At 38.3% G+C, this 12,407-nt stretch overlaps 2 protein-coding genes across 4 annotated transcripts in view; one reads left to right on the top strand and one right to left on the bottom strand.

Annotated features, from left to right (window-relative positions):
• Window positions 1-4,275, bottom strand: part of mtmr10 (myotubularin related protein 10) — a 30,603-nt gene extending 26,328 nt beyond the window's left edge. The window contains exons 1-2 of the mRNA XM_057331090.1: window positions 3,758-4,275; window positions 3,256-3,316 (exon numbers count right to left, since the gene is read on the bottom strand). Of these exons, the coding sequence (XP_057187073.1) occupies window positions 3,256-3,316; window positions 3,758-3,814 (118 nt within the window). The 5' untranslated portion in view covers window positions 3,815-4,275. The remainder of the gene's footprint in view (window positions 1-3,255; window positions 3,317-3,757) is intronic.
• A 1,024-nt stretch (window positions 4,276-5,299) lies between these two features.
• myo1ea (myosin IEa) overlaps window positions 5,300-12,407 on the top strand; it is a 47,220-nt gene continuing 40,112 nt past the window's right edge. The window contains exon 1 of one of the 3 annotated variants that reach the window (XM_057341362.1): window positions 5,300-5,640. In XM_057341362.1, coding sequence (XP_057197345.1) covers window positions 5,638-5,640 — 3 coding nt within the window. In that variant the 5' untranslated portion in view covers window positions 5,300-5,637. The remainder of the gene's footprint in view (window positions 5,641-12,407) is intronic. The other 2 variants (XM_057341356.1, XM_057341349.1) reach the window with 2 other exon arrangements.

Below are 12,407 nucleotides of genomic sequence, written 5' to 3'. Positions count from 1 at the left end.
CTCCTGTTGCTGCTGCTGCAAGAGTCACACGTTAATGGATGAAAGCAACATGATAACAAGGGGAGAGAGAGCGAGAGAGAGAGAGAGAGAGAGAGAGCGAGAGAGATAATGTGTGTAAAAGGACACCGTTCATGAGACAACAGCCATGTTTGTTGAGATGGCTGGTCACTGTTAGGCCTCCGTCTGTGTGCAGGGAGTGGTGGAGAGATTTAAATGGACCATTCATTTCTGAATGAATACTTTCAACTGAAATCTCACCACATGTAAAACCAGGGGCGGCATTTGCGTACGGCAGTTGCCATACCCTAGCATACACAACACTTAACAATCTGATCTGCCCAAGCCAGATGTATAAATATTGCAAGATTAATAATATTTGTTACGTTATCTGTGAATAATTCAAAAATGTACTCCATGTGCCGGTGTTGCGCAGTCGCAGTTTATTGCACTAAATATCCGCGCATCTTTTGGATTACCTGTGTTTTCATTTGGATGTCACAGATTTTGCACTTCTTCAACCTCGCCGCTAATTATGCAATGAACTGCATTGCGACAAGGTAACATGTTTTATATGTAATCCTGTTTGCTGTTAATTTCATTTTATGTTTGGCCTATATTTTATACTCGCACCCCCTTAACGTTGTCGTTGGTGGTTTTTAATGACAACATCTGGCTGTGGGTTTGGAGCGATTGTCACACACAGTATAAATGGTTTGACAGATGGTTTAGTAGTCGCCCTTTTGCTGCAGAAATTAGAGCTTTAAAAAGCACATTTTAAACGATATGAGGGTAGAGATTGTTATCTGTAAGTCTTTGTGCATTCATTCAGTTTCGTGGAATCTTGTACACGTTTTGTTGAGATATGATGTGGTATAATTTATGGTTCCGTTACTTTGGAATGTCGTTGTTGTTTGGACAGAGGAAATGTTGCCATAGCCTAGGTTTTGGTGAAACGCCGCCACGGTGTAAAACGATCACAATCCTCTAAGGAAGACAAAGATGAACCATGTGTCTTTTAGCTAAATGCGAGCAAACTTCTCTGCATTCTCACCTGAAGCAATTCCATTCACAGTGTGTATCAGAAACAAATGCTCTAAACAAAACAAAAAATGTCAACAATGAACATCAAAAAGGGATTTTCACACCTAAAGGGATTAATACTTCTTCAAATATGCTTAATATGATGAATGAATATTATATAGGAGATTAAGAGTCTACTCATATCAGATGCCCAAAGACCACAAACTACATTTTCATCCATTTCAGCCTGTTTTTCTTACACGTTTCGTCGCAGAATAAATTATGCATGGGTGACAAATATTCCTGAGAATATGGCATTTCTACAAAGGCACTCATAACCGAACACTGCTTTTGTGTGCTGCTGCACCCATAAGTTCATGAGAACTGTCATGTTAAAACAACCAGCAAAACAAACTAATTATGGCACATACTTTTTCACTATAGAAAGACGATTTGTATTTCAACGGGTAAAAAAAATCCCTTGACATTTCAGCACGTTCCACTGCATCTTAAAACTCTTGACCTTTATGCTAGCAGCCTGCAAAAGCATAAATATTTAGGTTATGTAGAAACTAGATGTGTAGACGGCTAAAACTGTCACCGTGGCGTACAAAACACAGAAGTAATTGCGTAAGGGAGTTTTTGTTTTCATTTCGGTGTTGGATGTCTATTTTGGATACAGGGAAGGTCTGTGTTGTGCAGCTTAATTATAAGGAGTGAACGTCTAAAAGAGTTCCCATACTGCAGTCGCCCTTTCTGACGGTTTCCCAAAGCTTCTAGGAACAGAGAACCTGTCAGATTCCATTAATATCTCAGCCATCAAAGAGTTAAAGCCGACACACAGGTTGTTAACGGTTGGGCTTTGTGTACATTTGTGTATATCTGACATAGCATGGTAACAGAACAAAAGCCAAGGTGACTATTTAACTGTGTGTCTTGAAACTACAGAGCATGTACTGTCTATTCAGGACATGAGAATTGGAGGTAGAATCTTACACACCCTTTTCAAATGTTGTTGGTAGTGCAAAATATCTGTTGATATTTTAAATCAAAATGACACAAGCAATTTAACTAATATTATGGTCATAACAACACAATAGCAAGTTTTGCCTTGATCAGCATTTCTGTTTGTGGCCATTCCAGTCAGGTGTCTGTCAAACAGAAACAAACCTCAGGAATGACAAAGTCACCCAACAGCAACGTGAAAGATTAAAAGAATGCAACGACGCATGGAAGCTTGTGGAATAAATTCATCATATTCATTTTTGAACTGATCCTGAATACATGTAAAAACATTAGTATTTTGTGCATAAATATGAACTTGTTTTCTTTGTAGTGTTCAGTATATTTTTGTCATTTTGTCCCAATTCAATTTTCTGCAAATAAAAAACAATATTTTTATTTGGAATTTGGGAGATGAAATCGTAAAGTAGCCTATTAGACATGCATTAGACAAACACATGAAATATTTTGAATTGTGTTCAAGTAGGCTGAGTGAGGCTGTTAGATTATAATTTCTTTGATGTTGGCATAGAAGAGCCGCCAGGTTTTGCTGAGGAGATTATCTAAAAAGAAATTCCTCATACCTTCATACCTAATCATACCTTAGGAAATGTGCGCCTGAAATTACTTTCCATGCGAATTAGACCCCGTGTAAAATCCTCGGCTTTCATCAAAACCCAAACACAACCAACTAGATCACAGGTTCGGTATTTAAGATCACATTTAAAGTATCTTAATAATTCAGAGGCAGCACAAGTGCAGGAAATAGGTTTGGATAAGATACTGTTCTGCAAGGACCTCAGTGAATATGTTCAGGTCATTTTTGACACATGTCTTTCTTACATACACAATACACATCCTCCTGCAAAAGCTCAAAACATGCTGATAATAGCTTGTTCATCGCTCCTGCAATGTAAAAAAAAGTAAATGGCAAAGAAATCTTGCTACGGTAACCACCACGCAGCCTTCTGTTGATTTTCAATGTATGTGTGGTAGTCTGAAGCAAACCACCAGACACGTTCTTATATAAAGTTACTTGCTTTTTTAGAGCCACTCCAGCACATGAATCAACCCTTTTGAGGTTTGAACCTACAAACATTTGGTCACCAGATCAAATCTTCAACCACGCCTCCCAAAACTTTGATGATCTTGAGCTGTCTGTGAACTGTGTAGTCTGTGGGAAATGATCCACATTCATTTTTTTCCAGAGGAAATATTTAGTAAATGACTAACCTGGAAGAAGTTTTGCTTCGAGTTTCTTGATGGGAAGTTGGGGGCTTCTCTTCACATCAGTCTGTGTAAAGAATATTCAAAACACCATCACATACCCACTTTACACACTTCGACACGGGTCGTATCATCAAACACTGACGGTACCAGAGGTAACATATGGCACATTGACATATGATACTAAATTATAACGAAGTACATAATTATTACACAGTACGGTCGGCTATGGTATTTAGCTAGATTAAAAACAGTACTTCTATGAAACAATAGTCAATAATAATACCAACACGTAGACACTGTAAAGAACTGACACCTCAAGTCACAAACAGAACAGAACGTGTGCCAATATCAAAATAAGTTAAAACTAGACACTGGACAGTAAGGTATATTTGGCTCACAGAGAATAAAAGCCCAGATGAATCTTTATATACAGTATACGAGCATGATGAATGTGTCTGCAGTTGCTATGCGTTAGCATGCTAGTGTTTCATAGCTGCACACTTACCTGAAGAGGAGGAAGATAAGACTTAAAAGTCGGCTTAGTTTGTTTACCAGAGAACATCGTTTAAACAGCGCGACACGATAAATGTGCGAAACCCGGATCAAACTGCAAATCCATCCACTTCAAAATGAGCCCGTTTGAACTGTTTAGGTGACTTTTTAGCATCTAGTCCACGGGTTCTTCAGCAGAGTACGTGTGCAAAAACATGATTTCCATAAACGCAAAAGCCCTGTTTGGTTTATGGTGGTGGTGATGCAGAAGCGTTGGGTCTCAGCTGTATCTGATCTGTCCTGTTAAAGTCTCTTCGATCGCGGCTGTCAAACTCTCAACTTTTCCTGCTTTTTGTGCTATGGTTTATGCCACCCGAAACAATCACTCCATGTTTAGTCATCTCAGTAAATCAACAGTTTGAATGTATCGGAGTCCTGTGGCTAAGCTGCAACCAGAGCATACGCGTTCAGTCCTTTAATTCACGGTCCGTTTTCAGTTCAGCCATGTTTATTAAAGAAGGAAAGGAATGGGGAGGTGCAGCGTGCTTGGGATCTGGACCACAAAAAACGGGAGGAGGAGTGAACTATGGCGAGCCCTGTGGACCATTGGGTCGGTTTTAAAATATTTAAAAAATATTCATAATATTATGAAAATTGTGTAATATTATAAAATGAACATAATCAACGCTTTTGGTACTTTTACTTGTACGTTTACTAGATTTACCTTTTTAGATATACAACTTACACAGCATATGTTACACTTATCAATTATTACAATTGTTAGATACTTGAACTATTCTCAATTGTGTTAAAAATCACCCCCCCCCCCCGTAAATATGCATGTAAATATATTTCTTTAATAAACATTTCTTGGCTTGATGTGAATGAATGGAGTCGTGACGCCACCTGGTGGAACGATTGAAATCGGTTAGAGCTGACGTATGTGGCACTTTTTGTTCAATTATAAAAGCTTTCATTTAATTTATACTATTTAAACTCATACATTATGCTTGTATTGTTTGCCAATTTTAATATAATCCATCCAGTGTACGTTCTATTATCTAAGTGCTGTAAATGAAAAACCCCTAGTTTTGACAACTGGATGACTTGCAGAGCCATAAACTAAAATCAGTCAATAATCTATCAACTGTTCCTCTCAAAATATGCTGTCAAAACTTCCTCAAAAAGTGAGCTAAATAAACGAATAAAAGTGAAGTCACATAGCAGAAACTCCATGTATGGTTATCAACACATACATGACACATTATGAGGGTTGTATTAGGAAGGTTATAGTTTGTTTTCTGTTTAGTTTATAGTAATGTTTAATTTTACAGCATGCTATTATATTATAAAAAAGGTTTATAAATGTTAAATATACTAGACAAACAGTTTACAATAACTCATTAAAAAATAAAAATATAACAAATAACTTCAACGTCATATTTCCAGCATTATAAATGTAAAATGTTTAGTAGTGATTTATTTTACGCAGCCTCGTGGCGCAGCTAGCACTCGCTTTAACGCGCCCGGAATCATCTGGTGGGATTCCCTTCGGAATGACGCGCCGAGTGGCGCTCCTATTGGCCAGAGGCGAAGCACCAATTCTCCATGTATGGGTCGCTTGTCTGGTTTATTCCGTCAAGCAGCAGCTACGAAGTTCAACTTTTTAGAGCGGACTGACACTACAGTACAGTGCGCACTGAGCGGCTTCCCGGTGCGGCGAACACTATTATGGAGCGGCGACACTGGTGCTGAGGAGACATTTAACATCACCAGAGGAGGAAGGGACACCGCGGGATCATACTGAAACGTCCAGGGCTTTCTTTATTTTAAAAAGCAGTCGCAAAACGGATTATAGCAGAGGACCAGTTGCGGACTGATAAACAAATAGAAATGGTGAGTGAAAGTGTTTGTAACGATCACAGTCGCCGTGTCGCGTATCTCGTACAGTGGAAAAACACCAGGGATGCTGCTTCTGTCTTGGAAAAGGTTTCCAGCATCAGTATGTAATAACAGCTGCTTGTTACGTTTGTTTTGAACTTGATACTACAGTCATTTAACGTACATCCTAAAAAGCTAAAAGTTTAACAAATACTAGATAGTAGAAATCATTTAAACCATATGGATGTAACGTTAACAAATGATGATAAAGGACACTACATTTCAATTGCAGGTAAAACGTTTTTAGGTAATAATAATCTCCCACTGTGGCCAAGGCGAAAACAAACTTTCTAAACATTTTCTGTTATAGGAATCATCTGTTGTATTTGCTTATACATCTTCAAATGTAGGCTTTCTTAGTTACTCTATGGCCACATTGTTATTGTGAACATTGACTCCCATTAATGTAGAGACTGGTGTACATGAGAAACACCCTGGGTGTCATATGTAGCTATTGTTTGCTCTTCATCTCTTGTTCAATTAGACTGATACAGCCTCTCCCTCCCAGCCCTACTGAACAGGTTGTTTGTCCCTAATACAACCCAGGTCGTCTTATAATGCCATATAACTTGCTATTTTAAATGGCCAGCATATGCTCTTTTGTTTTGGTCTATAACTGAGCGTATCAAGGATTAGTTGATACTATTATACTTAATACATTGTTCTGTTTATTCAAGCTGCCTAGTGTTATATCTACCATCAATAATATGTGTGACATGCCTAGACAGAACACTATATGTATAATACACCTGCACTATTTTTCATTGTGTACACTTAAACCATGAGACACATTTTAGTAGGTCGCTTGTCAATCTATTCTTACATAACATTGAAAAATTAAAAAGGACCACATTAGTGTCCATAGTTACAGGACATAAAGCAATACAGGTGTCCTCGCATGTGAAGGTCACTTCCGTATTAATGCCGATGAGGATAAGCTTAGTTCTGCTTTGAATACGTGTAGTGTGCTTGTGTTTGTGTGTTGACACTGGGAACCTTTCCTCCTGCTATGGACAAACGCTATGCTGTTTTCTCCTAAAGCAAAATTGGGCATCTGTTACACTTGATTGTTGTAGGTTTTGAGTAATCGTTGGATCTCATATCAATATTCTTTCATAGTCCCTCTTTATGCTTTTGCATGCTGTCATCTGATACAACCAGGTACAGATCAGGTGTAAAACGAGTAAATCCAGTTCAGCCGTCTCATCATCAGCACACGCAGACACATTTTATGCAAGCTATGCAGCCGGTAGAACTTGTTTTCAGTTTGGCTTTGCGCATATAGAAATGTTTGTATGAGCTAATGCAGTTTTAGAAAGACGTGTGGCATTTCATATGTATAATGGCAGTATTATCATTGAATGTTTTTGTCTCATTTAATTTGCTGCTTAAAAACATTGACATTTATTTACTACAAAAACAAGTCGACTTAGGCTTTAACAATATCACTTTTATTGTATGCGGTGGTGAAGCTTTTATTCAATTTTCTGTACTGTAAATTGAAACAATTGATGACGGACTGTGTATTTTAATGAGAGCAGTAACAGTGTGACTAGCTGTGCGTTTTGTTATATTCATATGCCTGTAAAGCCTCCACCCAATTCTACTAAAGGAATATGAGGTACGAGGTCATGCTATAGATGCAGGAGTTTGTCCTATAGGCATCTGTAGAGCTGTCTCTAGAATGAAATAGATGGAATTTTGAGATTTTTTGTTGTGAGTGACTACCTCTTTTCCTTCATGAGACTCATTTGTGACAGCCCAAAGGAAGTGGAATGGTTTCCTACATTTAAAGTAGGAGTTATTATCTTCTATACACAGTGGTGCTGGATTCGCTGAAGGCTACCAGCTGTGCAGGAGAAATGTAGGTTTTAGATCATTTCCTAATCTTCAGTTACTTGTAACATTAACAGAAACATGATTTATAACGCTTTACATTTCTGAGTTGGATTTTTTTGTTTACATTGGCCTTGATAGTCTAAATGGCCAAAGGTATGTGGACACTCTAAATAACTCATGTGTCTAGTCTTATCATTTCTGTGAGGTCGACTGTCAATTTAGTGCCTTGCAATGACATTCTAGAGAGTACTTTTACTGTTTGGCAACAGTAAGTGGATGCTTTTTTTCTGTTCCAGCATGACAATGCCCCCTGTGCATAATGTGGGGTCTGCATTAAAAAAATGTTTAGTGTCAAAGTGTGGTGTCAAAGAGCTTGACCGGCTTGCACAAATTCCTAACCTGAACCGCACTGAACACCTTTAGGATGAGTTAAACAGACTGTGTCCACAGCCCATCACCCAACATTAATGCCTGGTTTCACTGATGCTCTTGAGACCCTAAATCCATGTTTCTACTTGTAGAAAACTTCCCAGAAGGGTGTACATTATTTATGCAGCGAAGCTGGTTGTACATTAAAGGTCCAGTTTGTGAAATTGAGTGGCATCTTGCTGTGAGTTTGCAAATTGCAACCAACGGCTCAGTCCACTGCTGACCTCTCCCTTTCGTAGCACTACGGTGGCTGACACAGAACTAAGACGTCGTCACATTTTCGCTTTTTTGCCGAAGCAGATAACGTTTTTATAAAACACACACTCCGTTGAGAAGGTTTTTGTTTAGGGCTTCTGTAGAAACAACATGGTGAATTCCATGTAAGGGGACCTGTGGTGTATGTAGAAAGAAATAGCTCATTCTAAGGGAATTAAAACATAACGCTTCATTATGTAAGGTCTATATACACCTCTGAACACATAGTTATGTATATTATATTGCATTTCTGTCAACAGATCCTACAAAAAATTACACATTGCTCCGTTAAATGCTCTTGAAAGATACAAGAGCTCCGAAAGCAGGCACTGGTGTTGGCTAAAGGGGCCTGTTTGCTGTCATAGTTTGTTTCAATATGATTCAGGTCTGGTTCTTCCACCCCAGTCCTGGTAAGTGTTTGTCTTTATTGAATTTGCATTGTGCACTGGGACACTGATATTATGAAACATAGCAGGTCGTTCCCAAGAGTAGCGTTTAGGTTTGTTTTTTGTGGAATTACAGGAGTCGCCAAACCTGATAATTAGAAAGGGGTGCTCGCATACTTATGGCCATGCAGTGTGTTTAAAGTAACACTGTTTTGTCCCTCTATGGTGTGGTAGAATGTGTGTGTAACCGTTATACTAAAAAAGCTTCTAGTTCTTCAGATTTGTGGGGGTTTGGTATACATCTATCAAAAGCGGTTTTACAGGTAAACTTGCTCACTTGTTCTTTGGAGTAGTTTCGTTCACTCTCTCTTTTTCTTCCTCCACACATTCTCTCCTTTTTCTTTCTCTGCCAGTTGCTGAATTGTAGGTCAGTATGGCAACATATGTTTTGCATTAAGACTTACAGAGGGGCGGTATATGCTGAGTAACGTCCCACTATTCAAAGCATCTATCTCACCCCACCACAGGACTCTTTCTGAAAGAGTCAGCAGCCCTCACCTAAACAAGACTAATGTCTACTACAAGGATTGCTGATGTCGAGATTAATTCTGTGATTCTTGCTGGTCCATTTTTTTTTGTGTGGGGAAGGGCTTTATTTTTGTACAAAAATCTATTTTTCCTTGTATGGCAGTGCATTTTCCTCAGTGTCAGCTGGCTTCTTTGATGCTGGCTCTTTGATGGTGTTTTATTGTTGGTTTTGAACTACTCTGAGCTGTGTTTTTAAAAAACTTTCTATCCAGATGTTCAGTCAAAAAAATCTACTTTTTTGTTCAAGAAATTATCTATGTGCTCTGTTTATTAACCCTAAAAGCCTAAATTATATATTTAATTCTAAATAAATACATTTTATTTTATTATAACTATATAATAGAAAAATAGTTCTCTAAAATCTCTTTTGACCATTGTGACTGGTTATTTACCTCATCAATTCTTATAAATTAATAGGTGATTTATTTATGTATTAATTTTTACAAGTAGTTTAGAGAGGACATGATAGTGAAGTAGAGATATGGTCACAAACTGATTCAATATTTTGATTGCTTATATGAAATCTCCGACCATTTTTTTCTTCAAAAGAAGTTCAGGGTCTGGAGATTCCTTACACATTCTTAGTCTTGAGGAGATTCTGTTTTCAGCTGTGAAATTAGATCATTGTCACTCACGCTGCTTTAGCTCACATGAGCTCACCTTGCCTCTCCTGTTTCTCTCACCTGCATTAGCATGTGTGGTTGCTACATTGTTGTAAGGGACTGAACACACAATACCAGCCAATGTAGGCGAATTGGTTTTTCCTGCTCGTGTGCATTGGAAAAAAGGCTGTATTCCTTAAATAATGATGGATATTTAAGTCACTTTGAATGTCTGCCAAAGTGTTGGCCAAATAAATGTAAATGTGAAAGTCCAAGAGGTTGATGTTTGCATACAGAACAGGTCCTAATTTGTTTGAACTGCTATAATGATTGACATGAATACTTGGTATTACATTCAATTGCTTCCATTGTTTATTTCATCTGTAAGTCGCTTTGGATAAAAGCGTCTGCTAAATGTAAATGCATTTGTTGGATATTGTAGAATTAGACTAAGTGCTTTTCCTAAAATCGTTTAGGTTTAAAGAAAACAGTAATCAAGACCAAAAACGGTTCTCATTCTAATTTTTTAATATTCTTATTTTGTACATCTTTAGATTTTTGTTAACAGTTTTTGCAATATTTTCCCTTATATTGTCTATAGAGGTCATCACGGCTGACTAAGCTGTGTTTATTTGCCAACAGCAATCAAACCCATGTATTATGGATACTTAGTACATGAGTTTATAGATGTGTTACACGTGTCTCTTGATTTGTGTTGAAATGGGTGAAAAAAGACAGAAGGGAGGGAGGGAAAAGCCAGAGAACAGTGAGTTGGTGTTTCTGTGTGTGTTTTTGCTGTTTAGTGTCTGGGACTGACCATGGCACACTAAACTATGTTTACTCTCCAAACTCCACTCAGAGCTAAAGAATGACTTACAGTCAGATTTTCCCACAAGCGTGAGAGATGAACGAAACCAAATACATCATAGCCAAGATTACAGCAGTGCTCTGTAAAAAAGATAGAATATATCATAACCTATTTGATGTTTGTTGTTTGCTGACTGTTCCAGAAAATTGCATGGATATTCACACATTTCACCTGCCTGTCATCACTCTTATTTGAGTACCCTGTTAGAGCATATGCTGGACTGGTTAGGTATGTTTTGAAGCATAGTAGTTGGTTTGAGCTGGTTTAAGCTGGTCCTTAGCTATGTCATGATCTGGTCCTGAGCTAGGAGCTAGCTGCTTGGGACCAGCACATGACCATCTTAAACCAGCTCATGACCAGTTAAGGACCAGCTTAAACCAGCTCAAACCAGCTAAGGACCAGCTTAAACCAGCGACCTTGCTTCAAAACATACGTAACTAGCATATGCAGTTTTTTTCAACAGGGTAGGAAAGCATGTTTCTCCCAAAACTGTCCCTTGATCCCTTAAACCTGTCTACCAGCCTGTATATGTGTTCAGTGACACCAGTCTATATCTTATTCATGTCATACTGCTGTGTTTTGGACGGGGAATCATGTTCTGAAATTCAGGTGGCAAAGCCATCAAAACTTCTGAGCTCACTTACACAGTCTGTTATTGCTGATGTAGTGCATAGCCGCTCTAGAGATTTATAGTTGTGATTTCATGGAAAACACATGTACTGCTGCAATGCTAACAGTGTGCCGAAGTTATCAGTGTGTCAAGATTCAGGCCCCTGTTGTTTGTTGAGCAGAACAGATGGCTGTGGTCTGACTAACCTTGACCTAAGCAAAGATCTTTTCTGCACCTTACTGCTTATGTCATGTGTAACTTATTCACCTGCTGAAATTTAGTTATGGTGACATTTGTTGCTCTTTATTGTGGTCTTTGTGCCCTTGCTCTGGAGATATCAAACCCCCTCTTCTTACCCGTAATGATCTTGGTCATCTTAATGTTATTTGCAGTGCATGAGGGCAACAGTATTCATCCTGTATCATTTCCTAAAGGAAATGCGATTACAAAACTCTTTTAAATCACGGCCAGAAAAATCTGTTGCTGATATTGTTTGTTAGTTGAATATTTTGTTTTCGTTACGCTCATTTTTCACGGCTGGGATTTTCAGCTATAAAGATCTATTAAAGCAATTTAAAAGATACGCTTGGGTAAATAATCAGTATTTCATTGTTGTCAGGCACTCACGAGTCACGACCAGGACAGTTCAAACAATTGACTGTTTTGATACTTTGAAACAAAGAGAATGTAAAAAATGTTTTCCGTTCTTTTTTTAACAGCGCTGTGCTGAGCCTTTGAACACTCCTCATTCATTTTCAAAATGAATCGAGAGATCTGAGCAAAGTCTGGTGAGCGGCTGTGTGTGATCTGAGGTAGAGGTGCATGATCCACATGCTCGGAGAATGTAAATATTTGTGCTTTTGATAAGCCTGTGAAAGTGCTGCATGCAGCTCTAGATGTGTGTTTGGGTGACCGTTCACATCAAAAGCTCTTACCTCATTTCATATGACCTTCACAACAGCACACTGGCCAGTAGCCATTTTCTAAAGCAAGCATTACGATATGTTAACTTATCAGTAAGTGGGGCAGCACATGTGGATCACATCATGATTTGCTGCTTGTGTATCCGATGAGTCTTGGATAGACAAAATAAGTCATAAATTGTTTTAATGTGTATTATATAAAATAGTTTGACATTTGTTGCA

The sequence above is a fragment of the Triplophysa rosa genome, linkage group LG1, assembly GCF_024868665.1.
Source record: "Triplophysa rosa linkage group LG1, Trosa_1v2, whole genome shotgun sequence".
Classification (NCBI taxonomy): domain Eukaryota; kingdom Metazoa; phylum Chordata; class Actinopteri; order Cypriniformes; family Nemacheilidae; genus Triplophysa; species Triplophysa rosa.
This window is presented reverse-complemented; position numbering and strand designations above follow the sequence as displayed.